The sequence below is a fragment of the Impatiens glandulifera genome, chromosome 2, assembly GCF_907164915.1.
Source record: "Impatiens glandulifera chromosome 2, dImpGla2.1, whole genome shotgun sequence".
Taxonomy (NCBI): Eukaryota; Viridiplantae; Streptophyta; class Magnoliopsida; order Ericales; family Balsaminaceae; genus Impatiens; species Impatiens glandulifera.
The window spans coordinates 7,805,848-7,827,554 of NC_061863.1; the positions used below are offsets into that span (position 1 = coordinate 7,805,848).

The 21,707-nt window shown below is 33.0% G+C and overlaps 1 protein-coding gene across 1 annotated transcript; it reads right to left on the bottom strand.

Annotated features, from left to right (window-relative positions):
- Nucleotides 1-10,638: 10,638 nt before the first annotated feature.
- On the bottom strand, nt 10,639-11,870 carry LOC124924269 (rust resistance kinase Lr10-like). The gene has a single exon (XM_047464329.1). The coding sequence runs from the start codon at nt 11,740-11,742 to the stop codon at nt 10,639-10,641; it is 1,104 nt and encodes a 367-aa protein (XP_047320285.1). The 5' UTR covers nt 11,743-11,870.
- Nucleotides 11,871-21,707: the final 9,837 nt, after the last annotated feature.

Genomic DNA, 21,707 nt, shown 5'->3' on the forward strand with positions numbered 1-21,707 from the left:
CCTCGTTTTCTGATTAATAATCTCCCATCACAAAGTGTTTTAAGATTCTTTAAATACTCAAACCCTAGCTTGCAAAAGAAATAAACAACTTTTAATAAATTGCAAAAAAACACCCGAAACTAATAAAAATGCGATTTTGAGCCCCTAAACGTCGTCAGATGGCCTTAAACCATCATACCTCATGGCAAAGCCATGACTTCTTCACAGCACCACGTTTCCGCCCGAAAAACACTAGGCAATCGTCGAAATCTGACACTTGCGAGATATTTTCGGATGCTGCAACTTTCGCATAAACGCCTCTTCGACTCGCACCGCATCATTCCCCCCAGGGTAGAAAAGATTCGTCCTCGAATCTGGAACCGCATCATCCTCATCAGAAGAAGACTCACCCACAAAAGGAACAAGATGCTTCACATTGAACACATCTGAGGTACGCACATGGCTGGGAAGGCGTAAACGATAAGCATTGGGGTTGATCATCTCCACAATCTCAACAGGACCAATCTTCTTAGCAGCAAGCTTGCTATATTCATGAGCTGGAAAACGATCCTTAGTCAGAATAGCCCACACAAAGTCACCAACTTCAAAATCAACAGCACGCCTTCTCGAATCAGCCTTCTCCTTGTACTTGGCAGTAGCAGCAACCAAGCGGTCATGAGTGGTCTGATGAACCTGAGCCAACTGACCAACAAAATCCGCAGCAGTGGAATGAGGACGCACCTTGCTGGGCAGCGCTAACAAATCAAGAGGAGCACGCGGAGACAGCCCGTAAATCACATGGAAAGGACTGAAACTAGTGGAGCGATTAACAGCATGATTGTGAGCAAACTCGGCCTGAGGCAGCTTCAGATCCCAAGCCTTAGGATGATCCCCAACTAAACTGCGCAGAAGGTTCCCCAAAGACCTATTAACAACTTCAGTTTGGCCATCAGTTTGCGGGTGATAGGCACTGCTAAAATTCAGCTGAGTATTAACCAAACGCCAAAGACTCCTCCAAAAGTGACTCACAAAGCGAGTGTCCCGATCAGAAACTATGGAGGCAGGAAGTCCATGAAGGCGATACACATCCCTGAAATAAAGCTGTGCAACAGCCACAGCATCAGAGGTTTTCTTGCAGGGAATGAAATGAACCATCTTCGAGAATCGGTCAACCACCACAAAAATCGAATCAGAACCACGCTGGGTACGTGGCAGCCCAAGGACAAAATCCATACTGACATCAGACCATGGTTGAGTGGGAATAGGCAGAGGCAAGTATAACCCGACATTAGTCGAAGCGCCCTTAGCCAACTGACAAACACGACAGCGAGCAACAAAACGCCCCACCTCTTTGCGCATCGAAGGCCAGAAATAAGAAGCTGCAAGAAGCTGGAAGGTACGATCACGCCCAACATGGCCTTCTTTGTGGAGTTCCTGAATCATCCTCAAACGCAGGCTGCAATCTGGAATGCACAGCTGCACACCGCGGAAAAGGAACCCATCCTCCAAGACAAAGTCCCTCGAATCCCCCTGTTGGATGCGAATGAGGACCTGAGAAAAGAAAGGATCATCACGATAGAGGTCCACAAACGAATCAAAGTCGGGTACATGGACACGCATCTCCGCCAACAGCCCATGACGACGACTCAAAGCATCAGCCACGCGATTAGACACACCAGCCTTGTGTTTAATCACAAAAGTAAACTGCTGTAAATAAGAGACCCACGAAGCATGACGATGAGAAATCTTGTCCTGACCACCAAGATGCTTGAGGGAATCATGATCCGTATATAAGACAAACTCCCGCTGAAATAAATAATGACGCTAGTGTTTGACTGCCTGGACAATAGCATAAAACTCAATATCATAGGTACTGAAACGAAGTTTAGCGCTAGACAGTTTCTCACTAAAATAAGCAACAGGACGCCCAGATTGGCTAAGTACAGCCCCAATACCCAATTTCGAAGCATCACAATGTAGTTCAAATGGCTGGGAAAAATCAGGAAGAACCAAAATAGGGGCTGAAGTGAGTCGGTGCTTGATCTCAACAAAGGCAGCCTCGGCATCATCCGTCCAGAAGAACTTAACCCCCTTCATACAATCAGTGATAGGAGCCGTAACACTGCTGAAGTGAGGAATAAAACGCCGATAGAAGGAAGCCAAGCCATGAAAACTGCGAACTTCAGTGATCGAAGAGGGGCGGGGCCACTGATTGACAGCCAGTACCTTACTCGGGTCCACTTTCAGGCCCTCCCGAGACACCACATAACCGAGGAACTGGGTAGAATCAGTAAGAAATGTGCACTTCGAGGAAGCAGCATAGAACTTGTCACGCCGGAGAACAGATAACACCTCACGAAGATGGGAGAGGTGTGCTACCTCGCTGTCACTGTAAATCAAGATGTCGTCGAAGTAAACGACTACAAACTTCCCAATGAAAGGGCGAAGAGCCTGGTTCATCACACGCATAAAGGTGCTAGGAGCATTCGACAGACCAAACGGCATAACCAGCCACTCATATAAGCCCTCACGAGTCTTAAAGGCAGTCTTCCACTCATCACCCATGCGAATACGAATCTGATGGTATCCACTCTTGAGATCTAGTTTGCTAAACACAGAAGCACCACCCAACTGATCCAACAAGTCATCCAACCGGGGAATAGGAAACCGATAACGCACTGTAATCTTGTTGATAGCACGACTATCAATGCACATACGCCAAGACCCATCCTTTTTTGGGGTAAGAAGGGCCGGGACAGCACAGGGACTAAGGCTCTCTCGAATGTGTCCCTTAGCCAGCAAGTCCTCCACCTGTCTACGTAACTCTTCATGTTCTTTGGGACTCATGCGGTAATGAGGACGGTTGGGTAGGGCAGCACCTGGAACCAAGTCAATGTGATGCTGGATATCACGCAAAGGAGGCAAGGCACAAGGCAGATTCTCAGGAAAAACATCTGCAAACTCCTGTAACAGCGGCTGCACTGGAATAGGCACCTCAGAACTAGCACCACAGGTAATCAGCGAACAAAATAGAGCAAACACCATGCCAGATTCGACCATGGCGGTCTGAAAAGGACCCCGAGACAACAAGGTGGCAGGGGGGACGCATGATGAGTGGGGGCAGCACCCTTCTTGGGCTGATTTGGCATCAACACAATCTTGGTACCATGAAATAAGAACGTGTAGGTATTAACACGCCCATCATGTATAACAGAATGATCAAACTGCCAAGGGCGACCAAGTAAAAGGTGACAAGCATCCATAGGAACCACATATAATATACAACATCACGATAATGGGAACCAATGGAAAAATTAACAAGTACGCGCTTGGAAACTGTAACATCCGTACCTTGACTCAGCCAGGACAGACGATAAGGCTTGGGGTGAGGTTCAGTGGACAGACCCAGCTTCGAAACTGCAACCTCAGAAATCACATTCTCACAACTCCCAGCATCAATGATGAAGGTGCAAACTTTGCCACCGATGGTACAAGTGGAATGGAACAGATTATTGCGTAACCACTCGTTGTCAGGAGCACGAGGGGTTAAACATGATCGACGAATCACCAAAAGGGGGCCAACATCACCAGAAACATACTCCTCCGCTGCCTCATCATCATAAACATCATACACTGGGGCTGAATCTGAAGGAAGAGCAGAGTCAGGATCATCCACCTCAGTAAAAAGACCACGATTGGTGGACTTTGGGTTGCGACACTCTGCTTGGCGATGGCCAACTTCACCACAATTGAAACAACGCAAGCCACCGGGACGTCCCTGCGGGGGGGCTGTAGTGCTGCGAGGGGGGGCTGGGGTGGGATGGGCCGGCTGGGAAGAAGAACCAATGCCACTAGTGGGGACAACCTGTTTTCCAAAGCTACCCGAACCGCGCCTGGCTAGCTGTTTCTCAGCCTGTGAAGCACGCTGATGTGCCTCAGAAACAGTCAAGGGATCAAACATATTCAAAATGTCCTGCAACTGGAGGCGAAGGCCACCAATATAGCGAGAAACCAACTGGAGAGGGGACTCAGACAGGTCAACACGAGCCACAAAGGTGTAAAACTCAGTGGAATAGTCATCCACAGAACGAGAACCCTGACGAAGATTCTGGAACCGCTGGTACAGGTTACGTTCGTAATTATATGGTAGAAACGCAGCCCTAATATGCTTCCTGAATTTGTCCCAATTCGTGAGCTTTGCCTTACCATGACGAACACGTGTCTGTTTCAACTGCTGCCACCATGCTTGTGCACGATCATGTAAGCGGATCGTAACAAGGGGTACACGACGATCTGTAGGAACTTCCTTGAAATCCAGAATCTCTTCAACCTGAGAAAGCCAATCAATAAACTCTTCCGGTGGTAGACTACCATCGAACTTAGGGATGTCCACCCTGAAAGCCTGCTCCCAGCGATGATTGGGGCGTTCAGGGGATCGATTCCGAAGACCACCGAGAGGGTTTTCATCTGTCACCGTAACATCATCTTCAGGGTGGTGCATGTGCATAGATGCATCCATCCATTGCGTCAACCATTCAACATGCCGCCTCAAATCGTCGTTATCACGGCGAAACTCAGCGTTTTCACGTCGCAACTCAGCAAGGTCACCATCATCAGCACCAGGGGTAGGGTTGCGCGACTGTCTTCGGGACGGCATACCTCAGGGTCGACTGGAAACTGATACCAACTGATGCAGCGTGCGTGGTTAGGATGAACCTTTATCAAGATTCGTTGATTCTTACGAATACCGAAAGTTGATAGATATTGAGGAAACCTCGTTTTCTGATTAATAATCTCCCATCACAAAGTGTTTTAAGATTCTTTAAATACTCAAACCCTAGCTTGCAAAAGAAATAAACAACTTTTAATAAATTGCAAAAAAACACCCGAAACTAATAAAAATGCGATTTTGAGCCCCTAAACGTCGTCAGATGGCCTTAAACCATCATACCTCATGGCAAAGCCATGACTTCTTCACAACACCACGTTTCCGCCCGAGAAACACTAGGCAATCGTCGAAATCTGACACTTGCGAGATATTTTCGGATGCTGCAACTTTCGCATAAACGCCTCTTCGACTCGCACCGCATCACAAGTTCATACATATAAATAGAATTTTGATACTTAATAAGTAAATTTGACACCTTCTTACAATTTGGTGTGTAAAATTGACATTCTTCTCCGTTAAAAAGTAATCTCTCTGAAATGTAGTGTTTTCTCTGCTTCCATTAGGACGACGACTGAAGATTCGATTTAACAGCCCAATTTTTGCTTTGCCTCAAAGAGAATAAATTAATAATAAATTACTTGGTGGTGCTAGCTGGGAGAGTGTATAAAGTTGGCTGATGAATTGTGTACTAGGAGGGAAGGAATATGCACGATGGTTAGTTCGATCGATCGAATTCAATGTTGGTACATGTCAAGTCTGATATAAGTTAACTTGTGAAGTATTTTTTTTCCTCTTTTTGTTATGTAATATTTTTTGTCTTCTACAGGAACCCGAAGCAAAGATAGATTACACATGTCTTCTACAGCCTATAGTCGTCACTTGAAGGAAAATAAAAGATTATCATTTTCATTAATTAGTAGCGAGCTTATTGAGTATGGACAAATAGGTCCTTCCTTGGGTTAATGAAAAGGTAATAGGGAAACTTTAAACATGTTTATATTAACTTGTGTTGCCCGTTTAGAAACCTTAATGTCTTGTTCTTGATTGATATCTTCTCTGCGCAAAATTTCAAAGATTTTGTTGACAGTGCGAGAAAAAATCAGTCTACAACTTCTAGGGTCCCGCCAAAATTGGCTATTAAAAGAAGTTGAGAGGAGTTTCCGAATAGTTAGAGGGGGAGGATGGCCATTATCGAATTTGAGTCATCCTTCTTTCAAGAAAACGGAAAACCTGTAGGTGGGAATGAAAAGATTAGGATCGCTCCTTACCAAGACTTTGTAGTTGTTGATGGTCTCAATCAAGTTGAAAAAATGACCCAATACAATAACATCAATATTTGAATTTGCAGAATTGGGATTCGGAGGGTACATGTGTGTCTTCGCTATAAAATGTCCACGTTCATCTGCTTCGGCGTATCTCACTAAAAGATATCTTTTACCGTAATAATTTGGTATGGGAACTGTGTAAGAATCTGAAGAAGAAGGAGAATAAAACATCTTAGAGAATATATGAGAATCAAAAGAAGAAGAGAGGAGGTGAAATCGTTTATTCTTTGAGATCCAATCAAGTTCAAAGCTCCGTACAGTTGCTGGTAATTCAGAAACCCGGGTGGAACAGCCTTTACAGGACAAGAGAGAACAAAACTGGAGGTGTAAAACAGTTTTCCACTCAAGGTGTTCAGTGACAAACTTGGGTTATCTTCATCAAGAAAATTCAAGTGCCCCCAACACAGTAATATAATTCACCTATTATTAAATGTTTTGTTTTAGTTTGGAAATCCATTATTTCTTATGTTGTTATTATCGTTGCGCAGATATGTTACCTGTGTAAAAAGAAATCCGATTTGCATACACTTTTAAAAGGTGAACACTATTTCCTACATCTTATTTAATAACCAATAAGTATTGTCACAAAAATTTGTAGGTAATCTTTACTAATAAAATATATTACCCACCCTTAAGAAATATATATATTTTATTAGTTGAATCATTGTGCAGTCTAATAAAATATTCTGTTACCACTTAGGGTATTTATTTCAATCGTTAATTATCACTTATGTTTTATTTTATTTATATTTAGTAACACGTTTTCAAACATAACTGATCGATCAATTTGAATCGATTGTCAATTTTTTGTTGTGTATTTTGGTATATATTACACAAAATCGAACCGCTAACTAAACTCTTTTAAATGAATAATCCAACTTTTTATTCATGATTGCATAAATTAATACAAACCAAACTACATATTAATCAATCAGTTTTTAACACATCTCAACTAACAAACTCGATATATCTTTGATGCCAAACAATATTCATCCCCATTTTAAATATTCTCTCTATAACGGTTTTCACGACCATAATCTTATTCTCCGACTGATGTTTTCAAGACTTTCTCTCTGTGTATTCATCACTATTTCTCTTGTTAGCTAGCTAGGTCAGGATCTGTACTTAATTGGATCATTCACATTTATTAATTTATGATTTCATCGATTGATAGCATTCTCTGTAATTGTAGTCATTCAAGTACACGCCAGATTTATATTTATGTTCTCGGTCGTAAGTTGATGGCTTTCTCGTTTTGATTTAATTTGACAGGAATGCTGAAAGAGGAGAGCTATGGCGGTGACACTAATAAAGAGAACGACGGAGAAGTAGCCGACTCATCCACTAATCAATCTGATCACAGTACTACTCATTTCACTCAACGCAATCCAACGAGATTTATTTCAATTCCTTGCATCATCCGATAGTTCATGGCCATGCTAATCGGAGATCAATGCCGGTTGTTATGTCTCTTCGGAAGATTCAGTCGAGGATGAGTCCGCTAAAGCCAGAGATTTCTTTCAGTTCTGCCTATGTTTAGTTCAGCCTACTTTTTTTCATTGAAATTAAATTTATCTTCTTCAAAAAAAAAAAAAAAAAAAAAATTGGAAAAAGAAAGAAATAAAAGAGAAAAAAATTGGAAAAAGCTTAAGAGAAAAAAAGAATAAGAGAATATAATAAAATAAAAGAAACGTAGAGAAGAGTAAGAGTCATAAGGAAAATAAGGAAAAAAAGAGGAAGAGTAAAAAATAATATAAGGAAAAAGAAGGAGAAAAGAGGAAGAGTCAAATATAAATGAAAAAATCGGAGCTATTTGAAAGTGTATAGCCTAAAACGCATTATATCTACAAGTGGGCGGCGCTACGTTATTCGTTATAGCTAGCGCTACGGACGATATTGATAATTATGGGTCAACCTAGAATCTGACTCAAATAATGAATTTCATGAAACATAGGAAGCAAAGTTTCAATAAATACTTAGACACTAGTCTATAATTTATAATAGCAGCACAATCATACAAACAAAGGAAATAAAAAATATTCAAACTCTACTATCACGAAGGAACTGCCTGTTTTTACATTTTCATATAATCCATAGCATGGTTGTACATTTCCAAATAATAATATATAATGCAGTGTTGCTGTCGATAATTAATGTCACCACTGCAAATCAAGGCTTTATTTTTATACATTTCTAAGTGAGTTGCTTTGTTAATTGGAAATTTTTCATGCTCATGAAATATTCTTCACTTTTCAAAAAGGGGGTTCATCATACTGTATTGACCACCTGATACTGGGAAAATGCTATTGGCCAGAGCAGTAATTCATCATTGGTTCAAAAGTATATTGGGGATAATTGGAAAATCTCATTTACTACTTCCTCATTTTTTTATTTATTATTATTATTATTTTTTTTAACACGTGTACTTTATTTACTGATCTTCTATATGGGATGTCACATTATTATGCCCTTAGCATTAATTTTTCAATTCCTTAAGTAGTTAGCTTTCTGGAAGTAATTATATATAGATTGTTTATCTAGTCATTGAGTTCATGGCTCCACATGGAAACACTTATCGTTTTTGTATCTAGATCCGTTTCCAGATTTAAAAACAATTTTTTTTTTAAATTTGTCTCTGACTAATTTTAGTTTCCAAATGTTTCTGTATCTGAATGAGGCTAATGTATTTATATTTTTGAGGGGAGTGGAAAGATTGGTTGTTTGTATTTCTAAGGATTATATTTCTTAAAAGAGGCCGCAGCTACTTTTGCAGTCTAATTCCCGTGTACAGCATAACATGAGATCAGCTTGTTGTGTTGCTAGAAAGAATGAGCATATCATGACCAGTATAAACACAGGAGAAATCTTGCATAGGAATGCTATTTATTCATCCTCATGAGCTTCAGATGGGATAATTCATAATTGAGAACATCTCATATGGGCTATCTCCTTAATTTAGTAGAGATAGTAGCATGAAGATTAAATGGGAGTTATCCCTTGAAAGGGGGAGTTAGTTATTCAAGTGGAAGAAGTCCCCTAAAGAAATTTTAGAATTACAATGTCTGTAAATTCTCCAATTCACGAAGGATTGGAGGGAAATCTAGAAACTTCTTCAGGTAAATGTTTCACTATGCATGCTTTGTAGATGTTAAATTATATTAATTAGTAAAAAAAATTAAACTTATATTATTAAAACGTCTTGTGTTCATCAAATTTGGTGTTAGAATTTAAAATATATAGTTTTATTAGCCTAGTTGGTTAAAGGACTATACTTTTTTTTTTATGTTGCAAGTACGAAACATACCTAAAACATTATTTATTTTATTTTTAACCGTTTTAAATTTATGGGCGGGTCAACCCACAATCTGACACAACTCTCGACCCGGCAATCTGGACACTTTGAAAATTAAGCATCATTAAATATATATAAATTAGTTAGTTAAAAAGTTAAACTTATATTGTTAATTAAAAAGTCTCGCGTTCATCAAATTTGGTGTTGAATTTAAAATATAAAGTTTTATTAGCCTAGTTGGTTAAAGGGTTATACTTCTTTTTGTTCGGTTGCAAGTTCGAAACATACATATAGTATTTTTAATTTTATTTTTAATCGTTTTAAGTTTATGGACGGGTTAACTCACAATCCGACTCAAATATCCATTTACTCCCACATATATATCCAAATTAACTACAGTTCTCAACCCGACAAGCAATCTGGACACTTTGAAAATTAAGTATTATTATATATATAGATAATATATTATATATTGTTTGGTTCGATAAAACTCAACAAGTTATTGAACCAGTATTATATGAGTCAACTCGAACGTTAAAATAAAGCTCAAATTGTATTTTGATATAACGGTTTGGTTCATTTGTAATCATAATCTATAGTTTCTTTTCAAAATATTCAATTCTCCGTTTGAATTGCCTTTTTCATTCTTTCTTAATGTTTAACCATTGACTTTGAGATTGTTTTGGTCTTTCATCACTTTTTTTTTTATGCGGTTTCATTATCTTTTTCGGTTACATAGGTTATGTCTATTATATAGGCATTACATTGAACTTATATGGAAACTAATCTAATAATATAAAATAATAATGATAGTATCACAATTTATACCTCCAGATATATTATTTTATATTCTAATGATATTATCATAAATATTGTGATAATATCTTATATATTATCTTATATTCTAAAAAAAAAAAAGAATAAAATTTGAAAAAAAAATGATTATAATTTTTTAATTAAATTAGTTTAAATGAAAAGTATTGTATTAAAATTTACAAGTTTATAATATCATTTAAGTTGAATCATAAATGTGGAAAGTAATATTAACTTTCTGAAACAAATAAACTAAATTTTAAAAAATAAATAAATTACAATCTAGGAATTTAAGTTGATTTTCAAATCAATGTATAACCAAAATATTTGTACAAGATTATTCCCTAAATACAAATACACAAAAATAAAGTGATATATACACATGCTACCCCAATTCTTCTCCATTATGCAACATGGTTTTTCTTTTCTTTATAATCAACTTCTCTCATTTATCAATTTGCATTCACCTCAACTAATTATCGAACAATATATCACAACAATTTACATTCATCACCCCACTTAAATTTAAATTCTTTCTATATGAATCAAACATTAGTCCCTTATACAAGACTCTTTCCATCTAAGTCACTCGAGTAAGGTGAACTTGAGCGAGTCGTCTCAACCGACATAGTCTCCTTATACCAACTAGAATGAGTTCCTTGGCTACTCGACTCGCAATAACTATCATTTTCCAAATTCATTCTCAACGAGAAGAGATAACCAAACGGGTTAGGTGGAGACGTGATCTCCACTACCCCCTCTAACATTCGAATCACACTACTCATTGGAGGTCGAAGCTTCGGGGATTCTTGCACACACCATAAAGCAACCATCGCCATCCTCTCGACACTCTCCACATGCCTTTCTTCAATCTCACGACACATCGTCAATGCAACAATCAATTCTCCCTTTTCATATCCCTCCCAAACTCGTAGAGGAAACCAATCTAGGGTATCATTTTCCATGGACGATCCTACCTTCGTGTTCTTCCTCCTTCCTATAATCTCAAATAGTAGCATCCCAAAACTATAAACATCGCACTTTTGCGTAACTGAAATACTATGAAGTAAAACTTCCGGGGCTGAATAACCCGGAGTCCCTCTATAGCCACTCATGGTTACATGCGTGTCCTCTCGATTGCATAACTTCGCGAGTCCAAAATCCGCAACCTTAGGATTGAAGTTCGCATCTAAAAGGATGTTCGCGGGCTTTATATCATAATGAATGATCCTTTGTTGACAATCCTCGTGTAAATACGCTAACCCTTTCGCGGTTCCTATAGCTATTTCGCATAGTTTCTCCCATTCGATCACCACCCTCGGTTTGAACAAGTGTGTGTCTAACGACCCGTTCTCCATGTACTCATAAACCAAAGCTCGAACCGAATTCTCGTAACAAAAACCATACAACTTGACTAGGTTAATATGATGCGTTCTCCCAATGGTGGTTACCTCCGCCATGAATTGTTCTTCGGCTTGATGTCCGTGAGAATTCTTTAACACCTTAACCGCGATTTTTACTCCATTAGATAGATAACCTCCGTAAACTAGACCAAACCCGCCCGAACCTAATTGTTGGGAGTAGTTTCTGGTCATGGCAATGAGTTGTTGTGAGGTGAACCTTACGGGTTTTTCACCCGCGACTTGTTCGAGGACTCTTTCCATTCGATCTTCGTCGATTGGCTTGTTTTCTGTTAGTTCTTGGAGGGATTTTCCGGTTTTTTCTGCGATTTCTTGAATATCTGTTGTAATTTGTTGGAGGGACCTTAATGTGAATGTTGAAATTGCTGATCTTCTTGCCATGGTTAAAACACGCACCACAGATCTATGTAGTCTGCATTTGATCAAATGCTTATGAAACATTGTTGTTCTTGATGTGTAAGAATTAAGCTCAAAAACAATGTGTATTAATTGAGAATTATGAAGTTCCAAAAGGAAGAAGCTAGGAAATAGAGAAGGATTTGTAGACTACTTCTTTACAACCATGAACTCAATTTTCAATGATTATAATAAAATAATGCTTGATTTAAAATAAAGAAGTTGTCCAAAAGTCAAATATATATCTTGAAGATTACTCAAACATGTAGGGTAAGTTGAATATTGGTTTGTTTAAGAATAAACTTTGAATTATTTAATGTATTGATAATAAAAAAACAACAGATCCAAAAGTCTTCTTTTGACAACATCCCAATTTAGTCTGAGCAACCATAATTTATTTTAATCTAGGCTTATCTCGGGATGAGGTAAAATATTGTAGGGTGTCCCTCCATGCTTTCTTTATACTACAAAGAGAGAGCCGGCATTCTTTTCTTCATTCATATGAATGGATGAGTCTATGGGTCGATAAAAACCACTGGTAGGACTTATCTCATCCCAGCCTCCCACGAAGCGGTAAGAACTCTTTGGTAGGGATGTCACTCAATTCCTCCTTTGAAAAGTTTCGTTACTAACATGATATTTTTTCTAATTCGAATTTATTCTTCAAGTAAGTTAATATAATCTCTTAACCATCGATATTCTTCTTAGCGTTCTTAATAAGAATTGTGAATTTATACTAGGTAATAGGTAATGTGCATTTTCTTTTCTTTTTTCGTTGGGTGATCTTTTAATATTTTGTGCCAGATCATGTAAATATTTTTTCTGAGATGTAACTTATATCATAATTTTTTTTTTACTACAAGAGTTTTATATTTTCAAAACAAATGGTGTCATGTGTTATATAGAAAAAATATCTACATGCAATCACATTTGAAAGTTAGGGTGTCTAAAGTTAATTTATGTAAAAATAATAAGTATCAATTAATAAATATAATTAAACGGTAAATGATTCAAGTCACTCGCGAACCGCTCGGTCAAAGTTCGACTTATCTTGACTTTGATCGAGTCGAGCTCGAGCCGACTCATTTAATATTTGAGTCGAGCTCGAACTCATATAATACTTGTTCGATGGTTTGTCGAGCTTTTTGGAACCTCATAATATAATATGATATATATATATTTATTTTAGTATTAAAAACTTAAAATAAATATTTTTTTACTCTCTCTTTAAAATCCATATATCATACCTACACTTCACGTTAATATATTTTATTGTCCAAAAATTAAAAAACAAAACCCTAACTCCCTAAAGCATTATCATATCATCTCTTCATCTTCACAATTTCTCTAACTAATTCACAAGAGTTTCTTTATTTTTTCATATTATTTTTCACTTACTCAGTTTCTCACTTATACATAAGATTTTCTTTATTTTTTCATATTATCTCTCACTTATACTATTTCTTCCAATCATTCACAATAACTTGCTTTATTTCTTCATATTATCTCTCATTTATTCACAAGTGTAGTATTATCTTGGATTACTATTTTGTTTTTTTAGATAACACTAATTTCTTTTTGTTTTAAGGAAATGGACAGCAAAAAAGGAAAAAAAATCTTTTATATATCACATTTTGAAATTTTGAATAGTTACGATGTTTCATATTTTCATTTTAAAATATCATGTTTTGAATGTTGAAAAGATATGAAAATTTGATATTTTCATTTTGAAAATAAATTTTGATTTGAATTCAAACTAGAAATTTTAATTTGTTTTCAAACTTTTGAGCTCGAGGTCAAATTTATGATCTCATTCGAGCTCGAGTTCGAGTCGAGATAATAAATGTTTAATTGAGTATAACTCGAACTCAACTCAGTTCATTTGCAGCCCAAGGATAATCAAATTTTATTTAAAATATTAATTTATTTCTCTTAATAAAAATAATTTCCTCAATTTATCCAAAATTATAAAAAAAAAATAGTCATTATTCAATTATGTAAGTTTCTTACAAACTTCCTAAATTATAAAAATAAATATACAAATAAAGTTGACTTTTCACTCTTTAGATCATACACCAGTGACCAAACTAACATTAATGGTCTTTTTTTTTTTTTACATTAAGAGTGTCATAAATTAGAATACAATTAAGGTATTTTGGATGGAAGCTAATCCATGGATAAGATTTGACTCTCTAATTTTCTTCAATCATATATAGCAACTTTTAACACTAAATCATCATTTTCATTCAATTTCTTTTCATTGAATGATCTTGATCCATCCAAATTTGAGATAGTAAATATCTTGTCTCATAAAGGAGAAAATATTATTGATGAAATGATTCTGGTTTGAACAAACAATTATATGGCGTTTTATAAATGATTAAATATAGAAAATTGTTGATATTCATATATAACAAAATTATATATTTGCACATTTTTTTAATTAGAGAGAATTAACATGACACACCCACTATCATGATCATCCGCTTCCATTTAAAGCGCTACTGGTGAGAATCGAATTCGTGACATTTTAGTCTCTTAAGTCGACTCTTTCTACCATGTCACTCTAGTGGGGTAATATTTTTCCACATTTTTTTTTGAATTAGGGAAAACTAGCATGACACCCTCACAGTCATGACCATCCGTTTCAAGTATTTTCGGTGGAAATCGAACTCGTGACATTTTGGTCTCTTAAGTCAACTCTTTTTCTATCGGGTCACTCTGGTGGGGTAATATCTTTACACAATTTTTTTTGAATTATAGAGAACTACCATGACACCTCACAACCAAGACCATCCGCTTTCATTCAAAGCGCTTCTGGTGGAAATCGAACTCGTGATCTTTTAGTCTTTTAAGTTGACTATTTCTACCAGGTCACTCTTACGGGGTAATATTTTTGCACATTTTTTTTGAATTAAGGAGAACTAGCATGACACTTTACAACCATGATCATCCGCTTTCACTCAAAGGACTTCCAATAGGAATCGAACTCATAACATTTTGGTATTTTAAATTGATTCTTCCTATCGAGTCATCCTGGTGGGGTTAACCTGCGACTATTTTTTTTATGGGTAGCCATCCCAACATTGTTAAAATTGTGTTTTAAGCCTAACATACAAAAATGAATTATATATAATTCTATATACTAAATTCATGTATATCCATCCATTCTATTTTATTTCACACATATTCAAATCTAACAAAATGGTGTTTCTAAATTCTTTAAATGTTGAAGAGTGGGTATATCTTTTTTTTTTTAGAAACACCCTAAAATTGTATAATTACTCTATTCATATGAAAGGCCGGGGTGACTAGAAAGATTATATTAATGAGATATTTAATTTGTCTAAATTCTAAGGTAACTACAAGGTTGAATTGAATTATCCAAAATCTAGGCATAATATATATATATATAATATATATATATATATATATATATATATATATATATATATATATATATATATATATATATATATATATATATATTTTATATCGAAAGAGATATATCTTAACAATAAATAATCAAGAATTAGAATATTTAAATTTAATAAAAATGTATAAAATAAATTAAAAAGTTTGGTGTAATTATAATAAAATAAAACATTTATCTAGCTATGTGATACATCTGATTTGTACAGATGTCATTAGTTGACATATTATTTAAAAAACTATATAACTATCTGTAATATTAAACTAAAATCATATTTCATTTTACAAATTTAGTTATCATATATTTAATAATATAAAATTAATTTACAAATTAATAAAATATAATTATATAAAATTTCAAGCAAATAATAAGAATTAATATATTATTCAAACTAAAATAATGTCAAACTAATTAAATATCATGTCAAGCATAAACTATATAAATTAACAATTATCATCTACCATAACCTACTTTCTTAATATATATTGTTAAACATAAAATATTAAAATAATAACATAAATTAGTGATAAACAAAAATTGTTAAACATAAAATATTTCACATCTTATCTTCACTTCTAACAACCAACTAATCTAAAGTCCCTTTCAAATATATAACCACAATTAATTCAATTTTTTTTTACAATAATCTTGTTTTGTGACCATAATATATAGTGGATTATAAATATTTTAACAATTAAACTATTTAAAATAACTGATTTATATATTTATAATTTTGCTTAACCATATATTAATTCATGAGTTATCATTCCACATTTATACTCACTTCTAAATCCAAATTATTTTTGGAATGTTTAATGAGTCCATTAATATTATATATCTCTCATACAATATTATACAAATAAGAGTTATTTAAGATAAACGTCAAAAAAAAAAAGTTCTCAAATGTCACTAAACATATCCGAAAAGCAATGAGATTAATTACTTAAAAAACAACTATTAAAAAATCAAAATATTCATCAAAAAAAACAAATATGAAAAATGTAATGTTAACAATTTTATAAATTCTTAAAAACAAATTAATTAGTTAAATATTAATTATAATATATTACCTAATATAAATTTTAAATCAACAAGAATAACTAACCATTTATAGTTAAACATTATAAACAATAAGAGATAGATACTAAGCTTAATTTCTTGAATTCGAGCCCGTCAGACGACAAATTCTGCGTCTAGTTAAATGGTTAAGTGTATTTGCAGATTACTTACTTGATAATTTTTTATTTTTTTTTAAATATTTACAAAATTACACTTTTCCATGTCATGTGTGTGTGAACTCATCTCTCAAAGAAGCAGACTTCTAAATCATTGTTGTTAGTTTCATATATTAAAAATATATATATAAGCAGATTTTGACCTCATCTCCTGATATACCTCATTGGTGACATACTATCATATAATAACTGCATAACATTTGTGCTCTGTATATTAATTATTAGTTTAAATAGAATATGATAATGGTTATTTATATATGATTTCAAGTCAACTTAGAGACCAATAACATATCTTATGATATTTGGTCAGAATATATTACTTTAATTAGATTATGATAATATGAATATGTTTTTCTTCTTAGCCATTTTTTTTTCTGAATAGTCAAAGTTATTTTTTTTTAGTTAATTAGCTGGTTAGATAATTTTGTTAATATTATACAGCTTTGGTCGGGGAATAAGACATTTGACAGTCAATAAAACATATATAATTAGAAGTTTCTATTGGGTTACAAATATTGATTTTGTCCTTAATTTCATCCCGCAAAACTTTTTATAATGTATTACTGAAAATATTTTCAATGATGTTATGAGTGAATTATCCAGGTTTCAATTACGACATTGAATCTTGTATTTACTGATTTGCTTATATCACATATATGTCTTTTATCTTATCATTTTTCCGTGTAATTTAAAATACTTGAACGGTCGATTTCTTTTTCTTTTATTCCTTTCACATTTATGAATGAAAATGCTTAATTATAACTCGGTATATATTCATTATTTATTTTAGATTTGAAGTTGTGAATGAAAATAATTCTACCCATATATAATATCTAGGTTAGCTTTTTATCGGACTACATTAAAAAGTTGGCTTTCCATTTAATTTTCAAAGATTTTTCTACATTGTTAATTGTATTTAAATGTATTGGCATTTCAAACACATGAGAAGATTTTTAGACTTTAAACTTTTTGACTGCTTTTCCTTCTAGAATTTGTATTTTACTTTATTTTGTATGTATCGATTTCTTCTATTTTAGTTTGCAACTGATTTTCCACCTTTTAAGATTGAAACAACATTTTTATTGGATTAAGTTGGTATGGTTTTGTATAACGTAGAACCATCTAAGGCAACATACAAATTCACGTAACACGTTACAAAGGACGATTGAATTGAGTTTTTGGTAAAACACCCACAAAATACAATCATACTTGAAAAAAGTGATTTAAAAAAATTGTACCAATTCATATTCTATGTCAATTCATTTGCTACAATAAAAAAAAAAATATTTTGAAAAAAATAAAAACCAATAATATTTAGTAAAAAAGTTGATCAATTTTTTTTAGCTTGAACTGAAAATTTATCAAAAATATTGTTTTATTCATCCATTTTTATTTTAAAAAAAATAATTTTATTTAATCACATATTTTATATCAAATATAACAAAATCACCTCACATTTTACTTTAACAATTTTAAAAAATAATTGTAATATATATATATATATATATATATATATATATATATATATATATATATATATATATATATATATATATATATATATATATATATATATATATAATATATAATGATACTTAATTTTTAAAGTGTCCGGATTGTCAGGTCGAGAGTTGTGGTTAATTTGGATATATGTGAGAGTAAATAGATACTTGGGTCGGATTGTGGGTTTACCCGGCATAAACTTAAAACGGTTAAAAATAAAATTAAAAATGGTATAGGCATGGTTCGAACTTACAACCTAACAAAACAAATACAACATTTTAACCAACAAGACTAATAACACTTTATACTTTAAATTCAACCCAAAATTTGATAAACGCGTGACATTTTAACAATATAAGTTCAACACGTACAACCTTTTAACCAACTAGGCTAATAACACTTTATATTTTAAATTCAACCCAAAATTTGATAAACGCGTGACATTTTAACAATATAAGTTCAACTTTTTAACTAACTAATCTATATATATATATATATATATATATAATGATGCTTAATTTTTAAAGTGTACGGATTGTCGAGTCGAGAGCTGTGGTTAATTTGGATATATGTGAGAGTAAATGAATACTTGAGTCGGATTATGGGTTGACCCGCCTATAAAATTTTTACCGTAATATTTTTTTCACGGTTTTTTATATTATTATTCGTGCAAATGCACGAAATACATGCTAGTTATGCTAGTTGTGATAACGAAGTTAACAACTACTCATATTTAAATAACTTTAATATTTTAACTTCGTCTCAAACTTTTCTGACTATTATCCCCTTCTAATTAATGACATTTTTTTTACTTAAATTACAAACTGAGTTTTCAGTCCAAACAATTTGTGATGATAAATATCAAATATATTTATTTTTTAAATACCCTTCTATTTTTATTTTTTAATGCAATTTCTTAAGTATGATTGATGAGCATTCTAATATTCAGAGAATTTTTTATTATCAAACAACTTATCATCATAACCCTATTAATTATTTTATTACAACTATTTAAATAATTATTTCTTTTGAATGATCCTTATATATTAAAAATGATAAGATTCGTTTAAATATATATAACAACAAAATATTATATAAAAAATGTTACTTAATAGATTATTGATCTCGTAAGTCGTAAGTATTTAAGAAAACGATTAACTCTCAAAAGATTCCACTAACTTTTCAGAACGGATCTTAGAAATGTTCGTAATAATAACATTACGAATGATTCACAATAAATGTTATATATATATATATATATATATATATATATATATATATATATATATATATTAGTTAGGCAATTAAAATATATATATATATATATATATTTGAAAAAAAAAGTGTAATATGACAAGTCGTTGTAGAATGTGTCATAAAAAAGTGGAGTCGACGCCTCACTTGCTCTTACTGTGATGGAGTGATTGTGATTTGGAGGTTATTATGGAACATGACGGTATTCAGTGGGTTATGCCGGAATCTATCGTTAGTTATTGGAAAGTGTGGATAGAGACAGTGAGTTCGGTTGGTTTGAGTCTTTGGACTCCTATATATCCCGCTTATCTTCTAGTGGACCATTTGGCTTGAAAAAATCCGTAGAACGTTCAGTGGTCGTTATCGACCAATGCATTTAATTCATAATTCTATTATTATGACAATTGGGAAGGTTTAATTGGGTAAATTAGTTGAGGCTGTTGGGAACTCATTGACCCTCTAGAAGATCTTCGTGCCCGTTAAATTTGTTTTTTTCTTTGATCATTGGTGAACTCTTTTGTGTTTTGTTTTTTTTTAATGTTTTTCTTTTAATTTTGTAATGTTGTTATCGTTGAGCTTAAAATACTCTCATTTATATATTTTTCTTGCATCATTTTCAATATATATATATATATATATATATATATATATATATATATTATTTAATTAAAACAATTAAATATCAAACTCTCTAAACTACATTCTAGCTCAATTTTAAACTATCATTTCAAATAAATTGTTAATACTCAATTTTTTTTATTACATCCATAATTTCTCACTTTAGTTTAAGGTGTTCTTAATAATAAATAAAAAAAATTTAGACACTTGACTTTTACTATTAGGACAACTATTTTTTAGACATGACTTAAAAGATCTAGTGTAGTGGTTCAAGATGTATGATGTTAAAATTTGGACAACTATTTTTTTCCACGTTTTTCTACTTTGTGGTTGTGCAACCCAAAATTTAGCAACCAGTTTTGTCTGCTACCAAATATTGTTTGTTCCCCGGTTCCTTCACGCAGAAAAGGGAAAAAAATGTAATCATTCTATTTTTTTTTGTAAAAGGTCATTTTTGCCTCTCATATAGAGAGGGAACAGGATGTGGGAGGAAACAGAAGGAACAAAGGATTTTTAGTAACAGAGGATCCGGCCTCAAAATTCAGGGCGACACTGATTTACATTATCACAAAATTCATGTTGCGTGTAAAACCAATTTCCTCCCTAATTTAACGCCAAATGAAAGCCCGGGAATTTCATCATTCTTTCTGAACAACGCATATATGCGCTCAAACGGTTCACAATTGCAAAAATTAATTAAATTTTAAAAAAAGATCCTTGAAGTTTATTAATGTTTTTGATTTGGATATTTAATTTTTTTATCATTCATTTTAAACTGTAGTAATCGAAAATCCCTTATCCCGAAAAAGCTCGAAGTTCGAAAAATTTTAACATTAGTTTGTGTGTTAAAATTTTTTAATAAAAGATTTATAAAAAAATATATTTTTATATTTTGAATTAATTATAGAAATAATTAGTTCATTTGATCAAATTTTTAAATAATCCTCTGAATTTAAAATAATAAAATTATAATTTAATTAAATGAAATATTATTTTAAATTAATTAGAAATAATTAATTTAAAATGTTATTTATTTAAATAAAGAGTCGCAAATTAATTTTTAATTTAAAATCAAAAAAAATATTTATATATGTGTATAAACTTATGTTTGATTAGAGATTTTTTCGAGTTCGATGTTTGATGATACTCGGGAAATGACTTTCACACTAAATTCTCCGTACTCATTAAAGAACGGTTTCTAATTTATAAATTTTTAGCTATTTACTTAAAAGTTTGGTTTTATTATGTTTTATTTAACCAATTATATTCTAAGTCCTAGACATGCATAGGTTTTTTTTCAATTAAAATTGTAAAATAATATTTAAATGCTAGTACATGCGATTGATGTCGAGAATTATTGAAGAAAATATTTGAAAAATATCAGTTTAAGGCATTAGAATTTAAAAATAATTTCAAACATTCCTTTATCAAAATATATTTTATGAAATTATTCTAAAAGTAATTTTAAATATTTTTATATTTTTTCGAAAATTTTAAAAATAGTTTAGGAGCTTCTAAATGTTAAAAAAACAATTAGAAATTAGAAACCCCCAACAAACAATCCATTAGGCAAGTGTTTGGATCGCAAATTGGGTCAAATACGCGAGTTGATGCTGGTTTTAGTAAAAGTCAACAGGTTTGGTCGCACGGTCAATGCGGAGGTTGACCATCGGTCGTGCTCTTCGATTCTCGGTTGAAAACCATGTCTATCTAGTTTTCTTGGTCAAAAATCAGGCCAGACTGGAATCCTCGGTTGGACGATAAGCGAT